The sequence below is a fragment of the Rhopalosiphum maidis genome, chromosome 3 (genome assembly GCF_003676215.2).
Source record: "Rhopalosiphum maidis isolate BTI-1 chromosome 3, ASM367621v3, whole genome shotgun sequence".
In the NCBI taxonomy this organism is placed as follows: Eukaryota; Metazoa; Arthropoda; class Insecta; order Hemiptera; family Aphididae; genus Rhopalosiphum; species Rhopalosiphum maidis.
The window spans coordinates 9,454,576-9,479,863 of NC_040879.1; the positions used below are offsets into that span (position 1 = coordinate 9,454,576).

Genomic DNA, 25,288 nt, shown 5'->3' on the forward strand with positions numbered 1-25,288 from the left:
AAAAATGAAAACTCCAGTTGGTTCTCTGGTGAAAATATGCAAGGTTTTAATCTGAACTTTTTAGTTCCTTTTATATAATATCAACAAAGTTTGAGGGAGAACTAAAACTCATAGAAAGTTCTTTATTGTTAAATCCCGAGTTTAAAAATATGAATTCTGCTCATGAAACGTTAAACAATATTGATTCACATTACTATCCTATATTTACATCATTTATTAAAATATTAGTTACACTGCCTATTTCTGTTGCAACGGCAGAAAGAAGCTTCTCCTCTTTACGGTTACTTAAAACTTGGTTAAGGGCTAGAATGACAGAAGAACGATTAACTGGATTAGCACTTATGTATATCCATAAAGATATTAATATTGACAATGAAAATAACATAGAAAATATAATAAATAGATTTTCTAAAGAAAAAAAAAGAAAACTCGATTTTGTGTTGTAAAAATGTAGGTATTTTTTATTTATACTATTATTGATTATAAATACTATAGATTGCTCACTGGACGACTTTTCGACGGCACGGTAAGAGTCGCGTAACGCTATAGGGCGCTGTAGTCGCGTGGTTAGTGTGGTCGGGTAACGTTGTAATCGCTAGTAGTCACTTCTAGTCGGTGGTGGCACAGCTATCTCAGGAGACAGATTATTTCATAATTGGCTACCTGTTTATACTTCATATTAATTTTAAACTATCTCTAGCATTATGGTAATATACGAACGTGGAGCGTACGATAGACGCTCAACTTAATCCGGTATCTGCTGTTTTCGCGGATTTACTGATACCAGAGATACGGGATAATCAAATTGACTGTGTCTAGAATCAAAATATCTACTGCTTATATCTTTTAACAAATATAATTAATTAATTAATGCAATGAACACTAATTATGACAATTAATAATCTAAATAAATAAAACAATTTAGTACAGCTACGATTAAAAAAAAAAAACATAAACCTAGACTTTAATAAATAGCTGATACAAATGTATAAAATTATACACTCAAATTATTCGCAAAGTTACCCACCTATTTTTTGGAAAAATACGTAGTTTTTCAACGTTCTGTGCGTGTTTTAGATTCTGAGTGTAACAAATTTGCTTAATCAAAAACTTGTTAATGTATTTCAAGGTTTCTTCATAAGTAGTATACTTTAAAAAAAAATAAAAATTATGATAATTTTTATAGGTAAGCGTCTGAAGTTAAAATTTTAACAAAATAAGTTTAAATTACGAGAATTTGCAAATTATTTCGGATTAGAAATTCATAAAAAAAATTGATTTTGTATCTTATTAGATTTTAAAATTGAATACAAAATACCTGATCAATTTGTCTAATTTGTTTAACAAACAAAAAGTTTGCCGGAAGGCGGAAAGTCAAATACATTTTTCTATAAGCGTTTGGAGTTCAATTTTTTATGAAATTAAATATTTACCCGTAAATTAGGTTAGATTAGTTAATCTTTACATGTAAACAGTGTAAACATACAATTTATCGTGGAACGATTTTCTTATTTTATTGTAATTCAAACAATAAACTAATAATCGTAGATACTTTAAATCGTCACCAAATTTTATATAAACCCTCAAAAAACGCAATAAAAATAATTGTAAACTAACCATTGTAATTAAGATAGACAAGAAAATAAAAAAGCTGTTAAAAACTATAAAAATTTAAATGGTACCTATATACCTGAGAACAAACACTGTTGCGTTGTGCAACAAATCTCCGAATAATTGTATAGGCATATCGAAACTATTCCCTCCATATATAATAAAACTGGCACATTAAACGCGTTGTGTATATTATTATTATTCGGTTTATTTTTAACTGCAACTCGTGTTTAAAATTAAAATATCTATAAAAGTAAACACATTGTTTGCTTTCTGAAGTCGTGAAAAGCACTACACACTACTCCTGTCTTTTGTGTTATTATTTTCATTAACATTTGTCATTAAATCTTCATAAATTAAAACATGGTTGGTAACAAATGTATGTACAGAGGATGCCAGAATACGCGAAATAATTCATTAAAAATATTTTACCAATTTCCTAATAATGAAGTTGAATCAAGGAAATGGATTTTATAAACTCTGGTATGTATTTAAATAATACTAGCAAGACATATTTGCATATTTTTTACAACTTATAAACAACTACAGTATTTTATATAATAAAATATATTTATTGAATTAGAGGCTTATAGTCCAAAAAAGTTAAGAAGAAAGGTAATATGCTCAGCTCATTTTGAAAAGAATGATTATTCAAACCCAGCTACTCCGAAATCTAGTTTAAAACCAAATGTTGTACCCATTAGTTATTTGACTAAAGGTAAGTACTAAGTAACCCAATCTTTTTAAAAATAATTTTATGTACTTATCAGGGCTTAAAACCTTTCTAAAATAAGAGGTAATCTGTTCCGGCAGGAGCCGAAAATTGTTTACTAACCGGTTACCTGTTTTCTCGTCCTAAGAAGTGTTATTAACCAGTTATGAATTACCTTACACCAGATTAATATAATGGTTACCGGATAACAATTTTTAACGGTTTATGATATATTTAAATAACCACTTACCGATTTTAACCGGTTTAAGTACCACTTTTCACAAAACATTTGTTTTTTTAACTTAACCATTATGAACTATTTATAATGATGTGTTTACAGACTAAGATAAAATATAAATCTCAGTTCATAATATTATCTAATCTCTATTCTGTCTTAACTCTTAGACCGCGGTTTTGAATTTTTATACACCTTTTTATAAATTAACAAAAAACTAAGGGCCGTTAGACTACAATGAGACACGGCGTAGTTGTGTATAGCTTACCATCTTCTCCATGCCAGTACAACCGGGTTCCGAAGACACTCGGACCACGTCGTCCGGCCCGAGGTGAATCAAGAACTCCAGGACTTCCGACTCAACCCGGTCGAGTGTCTTCTTCACCGCGACGTACTATGGCAACGTTGTGGCTTCTTCCGTTTTCCTTAAAAATAGTTCTGCGGGTTGTTTTTGTAACTTGCTTTTATAAGTCGAGTTTCTTTTTGAGCACTTTTATTGAATTCAGGGTACGAGCCTCGGTTCGTTATCAAAAGATCTGGGAAAACCTGGATCGTCGTAACAATAAGTTGAAATCGCCATATCGACGAGGTTTCCCAGATTCTTTAGACAATTATTGATGGATGTGGAGATGGTTTGGCCAAGTTTTTCGTGTCTGTAGAACAAAAAAAAAATATTAATTAAAAAAATTAGATTCGACAATCCACTGAGTATCACTCACATTCCCAAATAATCTACAAAAGGTTCCACTCCGCGGCCCAAAAGGTCGGACCAATATTTTGGTGTAGTCTTCCGGGATATAAGATACTTGTTCACGTAGAATATAATTCGCCCTACATTACCCATGTAATTCCTCACCGCGGCCGAATTCTTTTGATGACTAAGTGTGAGTGAGGTGCATCTGCAGCAGCAGGTGGTCCCGCAGGCAGCTTTATCTAGAGACCTTCGACCTGCAAATTCTTACGGACTTTTTTCACCGCTCTACAACAAACATGTTGGAAACACATTGAAATATTCAATTCATACCGGACCAAGTCTGGGATATACCGTACACACGCATCCGTCCCATGAAAATGGGACTTACAATATTTGGAGATAGTTTCGGACGTTTCATTTTTTAAGGAATCAAACTTCAATAGCTTTTGTTGAATACCGTCGTGTTCAGTGAAATATTGAATTAGTAAAGGAAACATTTTTTCAGCTTTATGATTGGATACATCAGTGCCTATTCCATAGTATGAAACTCCTTGCAATTTTTTTTTATTTCTGACAGAATGTGGGGCGAGAAATATTGTTAACAATTGCTGTTGCCTTCGTTCTGGCTGTGGATTGTTTTGCTACGATTTTGGAGTCAAGATACATCGTGGCATTCAGTTTTACTATAGAATCAAGTGAACTAAAAGACTGATGATGTTCTACAACATTATAAGCTGTTGTTAGTTCCGCTGTCCTTATAAGCAATGCTTCTTGGGTATCTTGTTTAATCATAAATTTGGATATAGGCGATGATGTCGATACCATAGCGAATTTTTTTTTGTGATTAGCCGTAGAAATTTGGTACTTTACATCAGCTTTACCTCCGTGAGTAACGGATAAATAACATTTACAAATAGCACAAAGAGCTTCTTCATCTGTACGCCCTTCTTTTATAAAACTCCACTCCTTCGTGTACTCATCCGAAAAATGGAACTTTCTTTTTGCAGACATTTTTGTAGATTAATTTAAAATTACGCACTTTCATAAAAGAAAAAAAATCGTACCGCACGTCGTCGAGTAAATAAAACGACTGGCTGACTGACTGAATCCTACATTATTAATAAATTTCATGAATCGATAACATTAACGATTGCGATAACGATTTAATTGGATTCTATAGTCCGCGCTACGAGAGAACGCATACGGCGGTGACCAAAATACGTATTTTTTCGCGCATCTCTACCACTGTACCAGCACGATCGTCACCCGTCGGAGCACTTCGGAGCACGCCGGTTTCGTCGGCAAGTAACAAGTTGAAAAAAAACTTTTTTTGTTTGGGATTCATGAATCGGGATATTTTGGTCTTTTGTCGGGACGTCGGGACAGAGAGCTCAATATCGGTGACAGTCCCGATTTATCGGGACGAATGGCAACCTTATACATTACATATTTTTGGCGATAAGAAACGTATTCCAACTTACGCAGCTAATCGGTTACAACGGTGGGCCTATGTTTTATCATTCGATTTCGACATGTGAAGTCCGACGACAATACAGCCGATTTTTTATCACGAATGAAATGTTCAAAATCGAAAATCATAATGAAAAATGTAGATGTATAAGATGTATAAGTCTCAATTTTAATCACAAAAAATCACCCTTCACATTAGACTGGTCTAAAATAAAAATTGAAATAAGTAGAGACACGATTCTCGGCAAAGTATAAACGCAGTCAAAACAGGAGAATGGGATAGTGATTTTTCTAACATTATAGAACTTCAGTAGTATAATTTACGAAAAACTCAAATTTCAGTGGAACAGCAGGGATGCCTATTGTGAGGTTACTGTACAATTTCTGAACAAATGTATAACCCTTGGGGGGAGTACTCGTAAAATTGAAAGTATAGCAAATTTCTGAAGCTCATTTGAGTTTTTTTTAACAACAATTTTTCTTTAGTAATATCTCATAACACATCTGAACTAGAAATCTATTAAAAAAAGGAAAGCAACAAATTCTTAAGAAATTTTTATTAGAGGTAAGCAAATAAAACAACTACCATATCTATTCCGGTACCATGACTTCACAATTAGTTCATTAAATGTTTAATGGTCATTAAAACATAAAAAAATCATATAAATACTAATAGTAATGTAGTAATTCGATTTGAAAATAACCATAATCCACAACTATTATTTAAGTATATTAAAGACCCTATTTTAATATTAATAATATTAAATAAGCTTGAAACAAAATTTAGGGAACTAAAGGAGACTATACACTCAGCAGTTCGCTGACCTGAAGTTGATAAGCTGCATTTTCAGATAACAATTGATTATCCTTTAATGATTTAATTAAATCTTCATACAAGTATAGTTTATTTTGAAGACTGTTTACCTATTTATTCAATTGATTTGATTTGATTTGTTTTTCCGGAAATTTTTGATGACCTTTGTTAAATGTCTTTTTGTTCTTTTGGGTATGAAAAAATGATCAACATTTAAATTACCAATATAGTAAGCATTAAAGAATTTACTTTTTTTGTTAAACTTGGAGGAGAAGATAGGAGAGGCTACGTTTCAGTAGTTAACTTTAATTTTCTAATCATGTTTTAAAGCAGGTGTTCTGAAACAAATTATTAAGATAGGTAATTATAATATCATTGTTTTACTCCATTAATCATACTAATGAGAGTAAATTACTGAAATTATTTAGTTTAACCTTTTTAATGAACTATAAGCTGTACTATCAGATTTAAATGCAGTTTGAGAACTTTGGGTATTTGAAACAGAAACTGAATGATCATCAAATTGACTGAAAAAATATATATGGCGAAATAGATAATTAAACAATAGTAAATTTATATTATTAAATACATATCCAGTTACAGCAAAAGATAATAATTTAACACTAACATTACTATTTATTTTTTTCCAACTTAGAAAGAAAAATATGAAAAGTATCATAACCTTTAAGTGTTTTGGGTAGAATTATAATCAAATCAATTTTTGATTTATATGTAATTGAACAATGTGGGTCAATAGTTTTTTGGATGGCTAAAATCAATAAAAGATATTTTTATTGGTTCAGTATTTTCCTTAGAAGGGGTAACCCAATATGCTGAAATATTAGTATCTGAATTCTCTGATTCAGTTTTTTCAAGCAAATGTACTGAAGAAAAAATAGAACAGCGCCAACATGCGAACAACTTTCTCCTCGACCAGCTATACAATTATAATGAGCAGCTAACACATCTTCCGATTTTTTTTAAGTAAGCCATGGTATTAGTTTGGTTTCATTCAACCATTAAGAATGTCACACCAATAAATTGTTTAAAGCCGAAGCAAAATAAACATTTTTAATAGCAGCTTTTAAGCATAAACTCACCTCTGAAACTTAGGTGTATTATTAATATCAAGTCATTTTACATTGGATATCCATCCACTTGCGAACAAATTTTACGCTTTTAAAATTAGACCATTGGTACCATTATACATGTTTAGGTATCAAACGTCAGTCAAACAAAAATTGGAAATGTTAAACCTGTAAATAATATTATAACTATTGTCTACTATGAAATTATTTATTTATTTTATTATATTATTTTAGTAAAAGAAATAAATAGACATTTTATATTTATAATTAAGTATGCTTAAACAAATTATATAAATGTATATACTTATTCTAAAGTTACAACTGAACATCATAAATTTATTAAAGAGTACAGTGACAATCGAATCAAGGAGACATGATCAAAAAAACTAAAAATGTTAATCCAAATGTAGTCCTTAGCCACCCGTTTTCTTTATATTCTGTACTAAGTCCTAACTCTTGGATGTTACGATACCACGCTTATGTTAAATGAAAACTGCAGCCAATATTATTTGAAGGCCAAATAGATAATATAGCATTATGAATACTAATTTCAAAATAAACTGTACATATTTTAGGTCAAAAATCAAATTTTTTTCTTAACATTTATTTTTAATATATTTAAAAGCTTGTGTATAAGTTTCAGAGTTTTTATTCTTCAATAAACAAAAAACAAAGGTTCTTTTAAGCCACAACAAATTGTTCTTTAAGCCGTGAATAATAAATAGCTGAGTAAAATAGCTGACACTATTCAAACTTTCCTTTGACAAAAATTATATGTGATTCGTATAGAAAAATTGAACTTCGTTTGGTAAGGTATATTTTACAGAGAGTGACATTGGAAGAGGACTGTTAATAAATCGATATTTTTGCTATCTAGAGCGAGTACGACGTTTGCCGATATAAGATAGGGAGGAAGGTAAACGGAAAATATTTTAATTGGTGTATGATTAAACGTTATTTGGATATTAGTTGCCTGTATTGTATGTATAGTAGGCGTTTGATTAGCCGGGGTTAAATGGTACTGGATTTTAGATGAAATTATTATAGCAGATTCTATGTGAGCAGTTTTGTCGGGATGATCAGTTCTAAAAACCTTAAGACCCGGGAAAATTAATTAAGTGCATAGTTTACAATGGGTTGCCAAGATCAGTGCTAAATCAATTTGTTTTTCTAATAATACATTTAAAAATTCTGATTCATTTTGTTTTATACCATTTGCATTCCAAAATAATAACTTTAGTAAGTTAGAGGTTAGTTGATTATTGACTATTATTTTGTCACGATTACTTATCGGTTTAAATTCAGAAATGAATGAAGATAATTGGATTGCTATAGATTCATGTGAATTCTCAGTTTTATTTTGGGATTTGAATCGAGGAGTTTTTTGATTTAAGTGAGGGAATGACGAGGAGTTTGTTAAATCTGAAGGAGAATTATGGGTATATATATATAACTAAGTTCCATCTAAATTTTAATACCGTATTAGCTAATTATCGAAAAAGCCTGTGTTCATTGACTGATTATGTGAAGTTTCACAAATTTAATAAAATCCCCAACCCCAGCTGCTGCTCAATGATTATGTTGACACCAGAATCTGAAATAAGGAGAAACAAAAAAAGGTTAAAGACTAATGAATTTTACAAAAGGTAAATGTAATACTTGAAAAAAAAATTATTTGTAATTTATGTATAATTATTTGAATTTTAGAATGAATGGTGAGCAAGAAATAAAAGAATTAAAATACTCTGTTTAAATGTTTTTAGTTATTTTTTATTATCCTTGCTATCATGCTATATGGAAAATATACTCAGTGTACACAGGGTTTTTAGTATTTTTACACGAAACTACCAGGGATGGTAGCTGGGATTTTATGTAATGTAATGGTACAGGTTTCAAGTCGGTAGACCTATTATTTGGTCTTTAATTAATTTTTTTCAGTAGACCACCAATGCACAATGTAATAGCCCGAATGGCATAGAATTGCCGCCAGATATTCGGCATTGACTGCCCAACTCTTGACAACTTGAAAACGGGCTACAGAAACCCTCGTCTGCGCGGAGGATGTCGGCGATGTTCACGATGAGACCACACACGTGCTTGTGCGCAGCCACGTCAGGATGCCTCGTCCTACTACCCCCCCACGTCGCGGAATCGATGTTGGATCCGGATAAGTTCGACTATGCGTACTGAGAGTGCGCCAAAATCAGGAATTATAATGATCAGGACAAAAATGAATTAGCATTGTTAAATTACATGAACTGTATTATTGAAAAAATGTATGAAATTCTCTAGCTATAGCAACTGTCATACATTGATGAAAACATTATTTTCTTGTCAAGAGTTGGGCAGTCAATGCCGAATATCCGGCGGCAATACTATGCCATTCGGGCTATTACATGGACAATGACTATGTGACCGGGACCATCATCGGACCTAGTTTCATTATAAACCACGCCTTCACCTCAGACACCGGTGCAAACTCGCGGAAGGAAAAGCAACGTACATGGTGACAAATGGAAAGGTCAGGATAGAAACACGTGAAGGAGGCAAATTTGCCCGCTACTACAATCACTGGGAAGAGGAAGGGTGTGTCGTGGGTAGGGGAGGAGCCTTCTCCTACGTCAGTATAGCCCATGTTGCCGACACTCACATCTATTAAGCCTATCCCAGTAATAGGGAGTTCTGAGCATCTGATGTGCACAACCTGCGAAGGTCATGCAGCTCTAAACGTGCTAGCCCCAAGCGTGACATCCACGTGGTGGATCAGATTGTCGGAGAGAACACAGTTTTGTCAAAACGAACAAGTCGTCACCAAGATTCCCCGCATCCTCCTGATAGACAGAGTCTCGATAACAGCTGCTGATAACAGGGATGAAAAATGGTATAGTGCGGTAGCAAGTTACTTACAGTCATCACTCAACTCCCAAGGATTGAACTGGGACCACGTCGATGTAGTTTACGACCAAGTTGTGCATGAGTACCGACGCTACGCCATGGAATAAGTGAGAACTAAGGACCTTACTCTACGGCCGTACGGAATTTCGCGCACGCAATATGTGCTGTATCATCTAAACAACACTATTGGGAGGACATGGTGGAGGTTTTGAGCGTGTCAAAAGGCTGGTTGGTATCCAAAAACCAGTGGGTGGCTGCTTTGCCGTACTTCGTACCATTTTAATCTATTTAATTGGAACCAACAACTTTTTCGTCAAATCAACTTCCAAAAACCTAAAGATACAATCCATCAACTTCGACACATACAGATCAATTATAAAATACTAAAAGGAATCTAAAGCTGAATATCACACATTACAAGCCTACGAAGACAAATCCTTTCATATAGTTTCATATAGTAGGAATTTGAACTCATTTACCCCAACAGTTGATATAGGTATTGCAATTTAAGAAAATTGAATACACAGTTCGCAGTATTACAAATGTTTTACAGAAAACCACAAAAAGTAAGCTTCCAATGTTCTTCGTTGACTTAGAATCAGCTGAAATCAACAAAGAAATCTTTCATCTAAATTTAATATTTAATATAAAGATAAAAACAGAAGAACCGTATAAAAGACGTGATATTATGCAATAAATAAATTGCCAAGAGTAAGGACAATCTTAAACCTATTGTGTATATCTACTGCAAATCCATCAATATGTATTCGCTGTAATTCCAATCATCCAACCATAGCTTGTTCCAAGACCAACGATCAACCTCCTGTCTGTGTTCTCTGTGGAGGAGGTCACACTAAAAATTATTGAGGATTTCAAATTCACAATAATTTACAGAATATATATATATATATATATTTATATACCTTCCTTTTATGCTAAATTAGGTATAAAAATACATATGTAAGATCTGCAATAAAGGTAATATGATAATAAACAACAATAATTCATAATACATTCAAACAAGCCCGTTCATATTTATTTTTTTAAATTATTTTTTATCTTTTTATTTTGGATAATGTCCATTGATGTACCCTTTAAATGGTGTTGTAGTAGGATAAAATGTTTGTGTTGTTACGGTGTTTACATTTTGGAAAGGGTTATCTTCATTTATTCTTTTGTAATATTTCTCTTGTTGATGTGCGATAATTTGTTCTAGATGGTTTTTATTGGTTTCTTCAAGCAGTTCTTTATAAGTTTTTGATGGGAATTGGGATTTTGGCAGTGTTTTTAGAAAATTTTGTAATGTGGTTGTATAAGATTGTATTTCGTTTTGTATTGTGGAGTGAATTGTATTTATGGATGTTTTTTTAGAAAAAGTAATTGAATTTAAGCATTGTGTAATAAATATGATTTTGGATTGTAATTTTTGAAACATGTATTCTACTGATTGATCTTGTTTTTTTGCTTTGTTTTTTATGTATATTTTTGTGGGCAGCTGAAACATAGTATAAAATGAAATATAATGATCAGAATTTGTGAATAAATATGATGGTATCTAAACAAAAAAAATCAAAACTTACATTATAAAGCATGGCAGTTCTCATATATTCTCCAAGTGAAATATTTAAAATGTTTTGAATTATTTTAAAATGTTTATATTTGTTAATTTCATTGTTTATTTCATACATATTAGGTAAACATAATGTTTTTTTTTACGTTTTATGATGATTATGAAATTTATCATACTCAATTCTTTTAATGCTATTTTAGTGAATTTTTTGATTGTGAAGTTGAATTTTATGATGTTCATTATTATTATAATGTGGCCGAAAATATTGTTTAGCTAAAATAAAAAAAAAAAATTTATATCATTCATACATTTAATTAATGTAAAACTTACAGTATGCCCGTAATGTGTTATGTCCTCGGATGCATTGTAATATATATATAAGTTTGCCAAAATTATTGTTTGATCAAAAGTCAAGGACTCTGTGATGTTGCAGGGTATGTTGAACTCGACTACACAATTTGAATTCAGTTCAATATAGCAATCAGGTTGCTTATAACTCCATCTATTTTTTTAATTTTATATTTTACATTGTGAATTATAATTATTTCATTGATGTAGTTTAATGTTTTTTCTATTACTTACACTTTATTCAATTTATCAAACAAATTAATGTTCGTATATCTCCACCATTCCTCAAGAGCATCAATAAACTTTATAAAAAATATATCAATGGAATTTAAACAAGTTTGAATAAGACCTATGTATATTTATAATTTTAAATTAATTATTAAATATTTTTACTCACGTGTCAATAGAATCAGGGCCTCCACAAAGGGGGGGGGGGGGTCAGGAGGACCCATGGTACTGGGGCCCGGCGTCCGTGCCGGGCTAATAATAATTACTTCAAAATATATTAGAAAAATGTTTTAAATACTTAATTTTTTTTTCAAGATTCAAGTATTAATTATTTTAGGATTTTTTTAATCAACTCAAAAATCATATGCGAAATATAAAGCTTAAATTCTAAATATTATGATATCACATCACTATTAATAACTTGAAAACAATTGATCGCCTATGAAATTTTTCCTTCTCTTTCCGTTACTAGTAATAACCAAAGTTGGTTTATTTATAAGTGTATATACGTTGTATTTTTGTTCGTAATAATTTAGTTTTCTAGATATATAGATATATAGATATAGATTAGTTGTCTAGATATAAATGTTAGTTTATATTTATATATTATATCGTTATGTTATATTATTGTCGTATATTTATTTTGTGTAAACATGCAGTTCTGTTCTATTTTTCTACACATAGACATATTAAATATTAAAACATTTATTAATATTTATTAATATGTCTATGATTCTTCATTGACACACAAAAGTAGTGGTTATGTCTACGGAATTCATAATAACTAATTTATAAATAACTATGATACGAACAAAATATATAATCCGAATTGTAAGCAATATTTATATTTATACAATAACTGATAATTCGTTTCATTTTAGTTTCTACTATAACCACGTATCGTATAGGCACGTCATACGTACGTAAAATCGTAAATATTATAATTTGTTTTATTTCGATTATTTTACTCAAAATGTCTTTTTATAAACACAAATCTGGATATCAGAAAAGAAAATTGAAAGAAGAAAAAGAAGAAAAAACATTTTCAAACACTCAGGTAATAAGTAAATTTTTTAAACCAAAAGAACCTGAAAAAAATACACACTCTATTGAAACTATACCAGTTGAAAATGAAAATATAGACATAGAATACCCTGCTAAAAAACGTATTTTGATTAAAAATATTTCCAAAAAAGAAATCTGTGAGCATGAAAATACAAATGCTCTCCTTACACACAATATCGATATGCACGATTTATTCGACCCCGGTTTATGGCCGGAACATATCAACGACGATATTCGTCAACAAATTATTGCTACGAATCCTTCTAATTTCGATAACATATTTAAAATGAGAAAAGCCATATCTAAAGATTGTAATGGTAAAATATTTTCTGAATTTTTGTTATATACTAAATCATCAAATAATAGAGAAAAATATCCACGAGATTGGCTCATTTATAGTTCTTCAAAAAAAACATTACACTGTTTTCCTTGTTTGTTATTTAGTGAAAATCTTACTGAGTCAATAAAAAGTCGTAGTGTTCTAGTTAAGAGAAGTGGATTTTCTCCAAAAACAATACCCTGGAAAAAATTATATGGTAGACTTCCACTTCATGAAAATAGTGAAACACATCGTACTTGTTATTGTAAATGGAAAAATGTACAACAGTCTTTGTTTGGTTTTGGAGTAGATAGTCAATTACAAAAAACAATTCTTAGTGAAGCAGAAAAATGGAAGGCTATTCTAAAAAGACTCCTTGATGTAACTTTGTTTCTCGCTTCTAGAGGATTGCCTTTTCAGGGTAGCAGTACCAAAATCGGTGAAGTAAACAATGGTAACTTTCTTGGAATATTAGAACTTCTTGGGCGGTATGATGAGGTAACTAGAGACCATTTAGCAACTGTTGAAAAATATCAAAATAAAGGCGAGAGTATGAAAGGAAAGACCCACTATTTGTCTTGGATGAGTCAAAATGAATTTATTTCTCTTTGTGGTGAAAAAGTTTTAAACCATATTCTAAACGAACGAATTAAGTCAATATATTATGGTGTTATTGTTGATGCTACTCCTGACGTTTCTCACCAAGAACAGAATGTTTTAATTTTAAGATATGTTTTATATATCAGTGAAAATAAAACATTTGAAATTAAAGAGAAATTTATTGAATTTTTGAACTTTAATGAAAAAACAGGTGAAAGTATTGCTTCAGAATTACTAAAAGCGTTAGAACGTCACAAAATCCCATTGGCAGATTGTCGAGCCTAAGCATATGACAATGGGGCTAATATGAGTGAAAAAATTAAGGGTGTACAAGCACGTATTTTGGAAAAAAATCATCTTGCTCTTTATTCGCCATGCAGCGCTCATTCCCTTAATCTCGTTGGTGTAAATGCAGTAAAAATTAATTCTAGAGTGAAAACGTTTTTTGGATGTGTACAAACTTTATATGTAACTTTTAGTAGCAGTCCAGCAAAATGGAGTATTTTAAACGAAGAGGTCAATATATCACTAGAATCTCAATATGAGACACGATGGAGCTCACGTGTTTCAGCCATACGTCCTATTGTTCATCATCTTCCTGGTATTTTAAAATCATTAGATCGAATATTAAATGAAATTAACTTGCCAGAAAAAATGTATTGTGAAATAATATCTTTGAAAAATTATTTTTCTTCCTTTGAATGTATAGCTATGGCTAGTTTTTGGTTTAAAGTACTTTCTTCTATAAATGAAAGAAATGTTATAATTCAGTCAAGAGGTATATCTCTTGAAACTGAAATTGATCTAATGAAAGATTTAATTAAAGAATTACAAAATATAAGAAACGAGTGGTCTATAATTTTAAATGAAGCGAAATTAGTGGCAAGTAATTTGAATATTTTACCAAATTTCCAAGATAAAGAAAAAAGAACTAAGAAAAGAAAAGTTTTTCATGACGAAGTTTCTTCAGAAACGGATATTCAACCTAGTACAGAAAGTATAGCACATGATTATTTTAGAAGAGATGTCATTTTTGCTAGTATAGATTTTATTATTACTGATTTAACGCATCGTTTTGAAGCTCATAAAAAAATGTGTGATCTATTTTCTCCTATTTTATGCTACATGAAGTTATCTTCTACAGAACTTGAAATAAACTTGAAAGAAATCATAAAAATATATTCTGATGATTTATCGCCAAATATTTTGAATGAATTACTACATTTAAGGAAAATTCATAAATCTGTTTTTCTAACAGAAATTGAAATACCTCCATTGAAGTTATTAAACGAAATATATACTAAAAAATTAGAGAAAATTTTTATAAACACTTGTATTGCTTTAAGAATTTTTTGTACGCTACCAGTAACAGTCTCTGAAGCAGAGAGAGCATTTAGTAAGTTGGGAAATCAGCTTAAAACATGGCAGAGAGCTTCAATCGGTCAAGAACGTCTCAATGCTCTTGGTATTTTATCTATTGAACACAAGTTGGCATCAAGTATTAATTTTGATGACATTATACACAACTTTGCTCAAAAAAAAGCAAGAAAAGAAAAATTTAGTTAGTATAGAAATTTTAAAATTGTTATAAGTTATATTAATTATACTATTTTATTTTCAATTTTTTTATAACTTCTTTTTTTCATGTTTTTTCATGTTATTTAAAAAATTAAATACATTTTTAGTTTGTACATTATATTACATTATACATGTCTTCAATTTATAAAAGATACCTACAAATTTGTTGATATTTTATTTTTTAATTATACCTACCTACTCCTATAATTTATATTTAAAACTAATATTTAAGGTATATTCATGTCGAAAAATAAATTGTTATTCAAGAGGGGCCCGGATTTATTTGTGTACCCGGGCCAAAAATATGATGTGGGGGGCCTGAATAGAATCATACATTCCGAATGTTATTATAGATGATACTAAATATTCTAAATTTTGGATGTCTCTTATATAATTTATATTTTCCTGTAAATTGAATGTATGGTTTTGTATAATTATGGGTTCCGGTGAAAAAAAATAAATTGTTCATCCAATACAGGTGTAAATTTAGGTTCTGGATTTTTAGATTTTAGAGAACATATGTATTGTGAGTAATTCAATATTTGTTTGCCGTTAATAAATGTGATTGTTTCCTTTTTTTTTTTTTTGTTATACGTTGAATTTACAGAAGATCCGGATATGTCATTAATTTTCCTCCGAGTTTCATTTGTAATAAATTGAATGTTTCCTTGATTTTCCAAATATATTATTATTTTATTTATTTCATTATATCTTTTGAATTCATATTCTGTATTTTATTTATTAGGCATTGTGTGTGACTGGAATTGATAATAAGAATGTCATTGAATATATCGTCATTTTTTATGTGGCACCCATAGCTATTAAGAAAATATCTCAAAGTGGAAGAAAATATTTTTACAAATCCTAGCTTTTTGATCGATACTGCTATCATTATTAATAAGTTCTATTAAAAACAAATACAAATTAAAAACTTATTATAAAAGTAATAATAATTTATTTAAATTAGGTTTTACATCATTTACTGCTGTGGTTGACTGAATTTGTTTTTTTGGCATTGGAAAATGTATATTTCTTATATGGTTCATAAAAGTATCTTCAAAAATAAATTTTTCATGACAAAATGAGCAACATATCATCATTTGTTTAAAAGTATTTTTTTCAATTGTATAATCATACTCGACGACTGTATTTTTTATGCCTAAAAAAATTATTAAAATTATTATTAACTATTAGATTCTGTCTTTCAAAAAATTAAAAAAATTGTAAATTATTCGATTAGAAGTATTTGAACGCCGACGCCGCCTCCTAGTACACACCGTACCCCGACCACTTCCTTGCCGTAAAATGATGCAATATTTAGCAGTTAAATAGACACTTATTTGATAAATCAATACCCCCGAACTACAAGATAGCCGGGCTCGGAATGTTTCAAACTTAGTTTCGTTTTGCACTGTTGGTCTGCCGCTATATTCACCTGGCAACGGCTAAACGCCCTATAAAAAATCGTATAAAATCAACCCTTTGTCCGATCGTTTTGAAACTTACACAGCTTGTAGAAAGTACCCCGAGCTACCATACCTGCGAGTTTGATGTGCCTACTACAAATATCACGGAGGCGGGGTTCTCATTGTGCATTGTTGATACAGCAATCCGCGTACGGTACCTTTTATGCTAAATTACGTATAATCGTGTTTTAAAAAATTCCAAAAATCGTATAAAATCAACCCTTTGACCGATCACTTTGAAACTTACACAGCTCATAGCAAGTATCTCGGGCTACCATATATATATATGGTAAATATATATATATTAGGTTATATTGTTTTATTTGAATTTTTTAAATGTTGTTTTCAAATCAAGTGATTTTTTTTTTAAATATAATTTGGAATTATTTTATTATTATTTTTTTTAGTTGATTATTTTTCATGCAAAAATTGTGATTGAATTATATTTTATAGTAATTTAATTTTTCTAAATGTATGCTGCAGGTATGAAAAAAGTTAAAAGATCCTAATAATTCTAAGTCCAGTAAAGTTCATATTCCATTATAGTTTGGTGGTACATATTTCAGCCATCACCCACAGGGCAAGAAATTGATGATACATTATTGTTCCCTCGGACAAAAATGTTACAAACAAGTTGTAGAATGGTTATAGTTAGCTAATTTGACGTTATCAAAAAAAAAAAATAGTTCTGCCCGTCTATGGTAATATTAAAAGTTGCCTCCACACATGCCACATTCTAGATTATATCTTCATCATAAAAATAACTGTGCACATCTACCATACAAATCAAAGTGGTTTTTATTTATGCCACTAACCCATAAAGGGTTTATTAAGGTGATTTAATGTCTACTAACACATTAGGTCCATACAATTCATTAAAATTAAATCAGTCATAAGATAATGATGTAAGAGGTTGGTCTTTTAAAAAACTAAATAATATGTTATTTTCATTATTATCTTCTATATAATTAAAATCATCATCTGAATTTTCAATAAAATCAACTAAGAGGTCCATATTTTCTATGTTTAATGGTTCAGATATATTTAACATATTATTCTCATTGTCACTATTTTCTGCTGATATATTATCAATTGTCTCACTATGTGGAATTGGTTCATATGAAGGAACAATATCACTGTCATCAAATTCAGAGCCAGATGAGCTTTGTAGGACATTGCTATTAATTGCAGATTTTAATTTCCTGGATCTAAGTCTTGATAATTTAGGCACTTCTGAAGAAATGATTGATAAATTAGTCATCATGTGAACTAATATTACATGAGGAAGATAAGAGAGGGGTTGTAGAAGAACTATCATTAAATGCATTTTTTCTTTTACTACCTCTGGTTGTACATCTATAAGTGACTTTTTCAAAAACTCATCTTCCAATTCTATTTAAAAGAATTTAACAATTAGAATAAATGCAGTTTAGTTACCCCTAGTCTATTTGATTTAATTAGTAAGTTAAAATAAGAAATGAAAATAGTGGAAGGAACTAAACTGAATTTATACTATTTAAAACATTTTTTGTACATAATTATATGTATTATTATTATATGTATAATTATAAATAGTTTTGTAATTGTAGAGTAATTGGCTTTTTCGAGTACTTCCGTCGTCAAAAGAAAAATTTTATCAGGACCATCTGACAATAATGTCCCCACAACTACGTTAGCGATGTACCTCCCTTTCACATCAGATGTTCGTTGATTGACACCCATATTTTGTTTACTGTAATATATTGCCTTATTTCCGACATACATTTGTCAAAGCAGTCATTTATGTATGTCTTTCTTAAAGTACTTTCATTGGGAACAACGTGTAGTGTGTACTTCTCAAGAAACTTTCGGAATTCGGTGTTAGAAATGTTATTTATAGGAATATTTGCTGTCATTAATGCCTTGCACAAATCTTTAGAAAATGACGACTTTTTGTTAGATGTAGTAAACAATTACTGAGTACATTCTGAGGACTTACTTTCAACCTTTCGACGAGCTGCTAAAATTTCATGTTTATTTGTGTTCAAATGCTGAGTGACCGTAAATTTTTTTTCTGCATTCACTTTAACAGTTAAAGTTTAACTGAACACACTTTACAAAATAGTATATCGCTGTCATATAAAAATATGTCTCCATATTCTCTTAAATATCTTTGTAAATTAAGGTTTTTGGCATTTTAATGAAATATTATAAAAATAAAATCGAAAGAGAAATACTAAATATTAAATTGAAAAAATATACGCACTATACCTTCTAACGATACGACGTTTAAAACAAAACTGTCAAACTTCAATCATGTACAGGGGCGGACTGGCCAGGTGTGCTAATGTGCCGTAGCACACCGAGCCGGCTCAATATATGCGCCGCCGGGCCGGGGGCTCATGATGATGATATTATATAGTATATTACTAATAAACGTATTTTTAAATTTTAAATACTAAACAGTAAAAAACTACTGCTATTGGTAGCCGGTCGGTAGGTACGAATAGCACGATACTGTTATAAATTAATACTTCGTAGTCGAATTATATAGTTAATAATAATATAATATACATTGTATTATTATAATTCATTTATCACGAATTCGTCTATTATCTATGTATAAATCATTCCATGATATATTGTAATTTGTATAAGATGATATTTCAAAAACTGTCATTGTACAAAGTGGATTGCCGCTTCAACCACGAATACGCAAAATGAAGAAAAACTTTGATGAAAATTAACAAATGCAAATGTTGTAGATAGATTCCGTATAGAAATGTTTAAATGTGTTATTTATTAACTAATTAGCAGCTTCACGAATTGTTTTTCAACTAAAACGCACATTATAGCAGATATCCAATACCAAATTCCAAAAATTTTTAAAAATCAGCTTTATTTGGAATATTTAATTTGGTTGGTATCGACCGCCAGAAATTAATTTCTGAACAATTTCTGAATAATTTTCAAATATCTATGAAACTATAGATTTTCTTAAATATGTAAAAGATACTTCAGATTTAATGAAAAAAATGCTCACTTAAATAATGATTCATGATAATTTTTTAATACAAATTTAATTTTTGCGTACAAATCTGGTTATATTTTTTCTGTATATTACATTGATAAATTGGTGACAATAGTTTTATTGAAGAAAATATTGGTCGTTCTTGATTAAATAGACCTAACCTAATTTACATAACCAAGATGGGGTAACGCCGGGCTTGAATAGCTTTTTTATTTTGCTCTAATTGAAATCAATATATAACTATATTTTAGATGTATTTAGTGCAATTACTGTTATAAATTATAATCGCAATAAAGTAAGTATTTAGTATATTTTCAGGCTACAAGACGAAGAATTAGGTATGTTAATATATAATATATTTGATAAACTACCCGAAAAATAGGTAGCAAGGTATTCATAGAGGATGGTATAAACGGGTTAGGCCGGCTGTTTATTTGTGTAGAATACTGGGCCGTTTACCTCCCAGTCTGCCACTGATCATGTACAATCATCGAGAGTAACGATAAACGAAGAAACAATAAATATATATTTACGATAATTTATCAACGATAAGATAGTACTACAAATAAGTATTTCAGCATGCTAGCGTGATAGACTTAATGCGTTTCATATCTCTGTTATTAACTTTGTAATTGACTATGAGGATCACAATAAACACCTTTGGTGATAATTTCGAGTTTTATATTGAATACAAATTTAAATATACAGATTAAGAAAGAAAAATAAGAAATAAGAATAATACCTATGCGTACAAAGTCAATGAAATATGCACTTTTTTAGCTAAAATTGGCAAAATATGCATTTTTAATTTTCAATTTTTTAACTCGCCTTTGTATACTTCAGATTTCTAACTAGATTTGTTATAAATTGAGAGCATACAGAGCAATATGCAATTCCTACAACTTCCGAGCCCTACTTATTATATGGACATTAAAATCGTTAGTTGTTTTTAATATTAAAAAGATGAAGACTGGATAGAAAATTTAGATATATTATTATATTTTTATTATGAAAAATGCATTCCTTATATTTAAACATAAAAATAAGTTTTAAATTATTTTTAATGTACAATTTTTGAACTCAAATAAATGTTTTTGAATAAGTAGTAATTGTACTTATTATTAGTTATCATTAATATTAATTCATTAAATCATTATTTTTAAACAGATTTTCTACCTCTTTTATTACAGGATTTTGGAAATTCACTAATGCAACACATAATTGAAACAAGAGTAATGACTTTGTGTAAAATGTTTTAGGAATATGTGTTAAGACTTTAAATTTTTTCAGCCTTACTATTAATCTTTCTACATGAATCCTGGCCCTAGCTATGCTTTTAGTTTTCAAAACTTCACTTAGAGTGAATTGTGGTGAAACTAAGAAGGGAGGTATATTCAAGGTTTGGCAGCATCAAAAATACATTTGTATCTTGTATCGTTTATATCAAGTATTATGTATCACGATACATTTTTTAAAAGTATCTTGTATCTTTTTTTGTCAAAAGATACAAGATACTATTATTGTATATATTTTTACTAAATAGTACCAAGAAATTTGAATTCGATTTGTAGAACCTTCAATACTTAGATAAATGAAATAATAATGATAATTTTTATTTTGTGTGTGTTATATTGTAAATAATTTTGTCGTGGATTGTATTTTCACTCTTTTACAAATAATAATTCTCCAGATGGAACCGAAACCAGGGGTGTCATATCAATTTTTTTTTTTTTTTTTTGGTACGTATAAATATTGAGCAGGGCACTATTTATTTTTTTTCGACACATTTGACATTATTATGATTTGGCCAAGAGGGCCAAAATTTACAATTTAGAATTTTAGGTACATAAATGTATACCCTACATACCAATGACGCCCCTGACCGAAACTAACGATAACAATTTACAACATAATGTTATATTAACTTTTAAGAAAAAATGAGTTGCCCATATCCCTATTTAAAGATGACAATCATACAGATAATCACCAAACTTACATTTTCGATCTTATAAAATATGAATTCATTAAATAGATATAAGTGTAACTGTATTGGTATTTCCCCATAAAATAGAAAATCAAATCAAAAGTACAAATAAGCAATTACAGCAGTGTACTGTTTTTATTGTATTATTTTATTTGTTATGTCTTTTGTGTGACTTTCACTGTGTAAACTGTCAGTTCACATTTTTACATATTTTAATTTTTTTTTAATGTATTTTTTTACTAAACGAAATATTAATATCCCGCTATCATTAAATGGAAAATAAATATATATTAAATGATATATTAAATATGAAATCCAAAATAATATGAAAATTAAAAGCTCCTTGAAAAATATAAAATAGTATTTAATGAAACTTATAAATTAACCATTCTATCAATCACTATTCCAGTATCCGACGCAGCATGTGAAAGGACTTTTTTATGTCTAAGAAGATTAAAAAATTATATGTCAAATTGTATGTCAAATGACCGACTCGTCAATTTGTCAAGTATTTGTATAGAAAAAAAATTGCTAAAAGTTTGGACCTAGATGAATTTGTTAATAGATTCTCTATTAAACATAAAAATAGAAAAATACTGTTCTATTAGAACATAAATTATATTGATTGTATTAAATTTATAGATTATGTCTATATATTGAATATTTGAATTTTATTATTATTAATTATTATGATTATTAAAAACATTATTTGTATTTGATTTTTATTTATGTATTTTATAAATTTTTTTTTTTAATACACTTATTAGTTATTGGCATAATGATAAACTATGGTATTATTAGGTTATATACTTATATATTTATAGTAATGATATTCTAATAACTACCTCTTTTTAATAAAAAGGTAGAAAGCCCACCCCTACAAGGTACAAGGTAATATATTTAAGTAGAGGGCCCATCTAACATTAGCCCACTTGTGAATATTTTCTGACTTCGTGCCTGCTATACTCTATAATTTAGTTGTGTGTTGATAAGAAATAAAGTACGCTAACGAATAAAAAAAAATAACTTTATTTGAACTTCATAAAAAGTTTAAAAAAATTGTGTATTAACTTTTAACTTAACTGAATTAACCAAAAATTGTATTAACTTTTAACTTTTTCTTATTGATGCATATTAACTTAACTGAGTTTAAAAAAATCATTAACTTGCCGCTAACATATATACATATTTTCTTTTAATTATAAAATCGTTTTTAGAGAGTTCATTTTGAAAAATTAACATTATACGACGAACACATTAAACAGAATTCAACTAACTGTAAAAGACTTTTATAGACCAATTATCGACCATACATTTATGTCCACTTAAACAATCAAAACTAAGTTTTTATAATAAAAACGATAAACAGAAGGAACTAGATAAAAATGCGTTATATTGTTTTGGGTATGAGGCCTTTGTCTACTGTTGAGGATGAAAACTTTAAAGGTTAAAATTATAAAAGGTAAATTATTATTTTATTAGAAATATAGAAATATAAACGATTTCCGTTAATGGTACTAGTTTAATATACTTAGGCATGGACAATGACTTACAAGTGTATTCGAGAAGAACATTAAGTCATCGTATTAACGATGACTTAATAAAAGTTGTTGAAAAAATTAAAAATGTGTTTACAACTGAACCACGAGCACTTAGAACTACAGCAGCGGATATTTGGTTAACTAAACATCGAAGTATTATAGGCGTCACAGCACACTGGGTACTAATTTAATAATATTCATCATAATAATAATTTATTTTTAAATTACGTAATAAATGTGCTTAATTATTTTTTTTTTTAGATAAATGCAAATACATTGGAACGCGGAAACTGTGTACTTTCCTGCAAACGAATGAATGGTAAACATTCATTACGATCTTATAGCTGAATTATTGCAAAACATATTTAATGAGTTTTCACTTCTTTGCAAACAAATTGTTTCAACCGTAACAGTTAACGGATCAAATTTTATAAAAGCATTAAAAGATTTTGGATATGACATTCAAGACCATATGTCGGATAATATGGATTTTGATGATGAAGGTTTTCATTTTATCAATATTTATAATAATTATTATTTTTATTTTTATTCAGAAGCAGAAGAAACTCCACGTTTTCAATTTACTGAAGTATATGAAGATGATGGAAGTAATGAACAAGCAATATTTCTTCCTCATCATTTACGATGTGCTAGCCATACACTTAGTCTAATAGCAACTACAGACTTTTCAAAAGCAATAAAAAATCAATCAATTAATAGACTACATAATGGAGCTATTGGTAAATGTATTACATTGTGGAATATGTCTGGGTGACCAACATCTTCAGAGATCATACACAATTTATTAAATTGTTCGCTTTTTTATCCATATCCAACGAGATGGAATTCTTTGCATGACGCGCTGAGCCAATTATTAAAGTTTAAGTACAAATTAAATATAAATACCAGCTTTAAAGATATAGAACTAATATATTTAGATGAATTAATAATTTTACTAAAACCAATAGCTAGTGCCCTAGATTGTTTGCAAGCTCACAATAATTATTTCTACGGAATTTTAATATTTCATTGTTTTCTTTAAAATCCCGATTAGGAAATTTAAAAGAAAAAAATTTAAAATATTGCGTTTTTTTAATTACACCTTTAATTAGTTCTCTTACAAAAACGTTTAATTTATTTTTTGAACTATCTCTTGAAATCAATGAAGCTATTCTAGCAACATGTTTCCATCCAAATTTTAAACTAAGGTGGATTCCAGATTACATAAATGACCATTAAAAAAAAATAATACAGAATTTGTGTATAAATGCTACAGAAAAAATTATTGATGAATATAGTCACCATGAATCCAGTAAAGATTCTGAAGACAGTTTTTTATATTTTCTTCTCAAGTTGAAAATAGACAGTAATCAAAGAATAAACTTGAATTAATTACTTATTTTAACGACAATAACAAATCATTACATTGTTTAAATGATTATCCAACTATAAAAAAACTATTTATAAAATATAATACAAGTCTGTGTTCACCTGCTCCTATTGATCGTTTATTTTCATTTGCTAGTTTTGTGCACTCACTCAGTAGATCTAATCTAGCAAATAAAATGTTTGAAAAATTAATTTTTCTTAAAGGAAACCGAAAATTTTATTCATAAAAATAACATTTAATTTAAAATATAGTAAAATCTATATCTATCCAATTCAATTTATAAATTCATTTATAACCACAAGGCCATAACCAATTAAACACAATATATATAATTAAGTATAATAAGTTGTAATTTTTATGTAATTTATTAATGTTGGTGTATTTATATACATAATACCATTGATTATATATTATTATAGATTGCTCACTGTCATAGAAAATATGTTGCGCGACAATTGAGTTCAATTAATTGCCAATAGGTAGCGTACTGGTAACGATATAATAATATTGTACTAGCGATAATTATGTTTTATTTTTGGTTGCTACCGGTCCGACTACAATCACGACGATCGTAATACAAAATTACATTGTTTACATTGTTGTGACTATTTTCGTTATTTCACAACGCACCAAGCGCAATTGTATAGCGGCTGATTAATATACTACAATA

The 25,288-nt window shown here is 29.3% G+C and overlaps 2 protein-coding genes and 1 pseudogene across 2 annotated transcripts; all 3 read left to right on the forward strand.

Moving 5' to 3' along the window:
• The first annotated feature begins 12,911 nt into the window (after positions 1-12,911).
• On the forward strand, positions 12,912-13,934 carry LOC113559684. Its single transcript, XM_026965432.1, has 2 exons — positions 12,912-13,662; positions 13,861-13,934. The coding sequence occupies exons 1-2, from the start codon at positions 12,912-12,914 to the stop codon at positions 13,932-13,934; spliced, it is 825 nt and encodes a 274-aa protein (XP_026821233.1).
• A 21-nt stretch (positions 13,935-13,955) lies between these two features.
• On the forward strand, positions 13,956-15,215 carry LOC113559683. The gene is made up of 2 exons (XM_026965431.1): positions 13,956-14,250; positions 14,566-15,215. The coding sequence occupies exons 1-2, from the start codon at positions 13,956-13,958 to the stop codon at positions 15,213-15,215; spliced, it is 945 nt and encodes a 314-aa protein (XP_026821232.1).
• Positions 15,216-23,072: 7,857 nt separating this feature from the next.
• On the forward strand, positions 23,073-23,899 carry LOC113559682 (annotated as a pseudogene).
• The last annotated feature ends 1,389 nt before the right edge of the window (positions 23,900-25,288 follow it).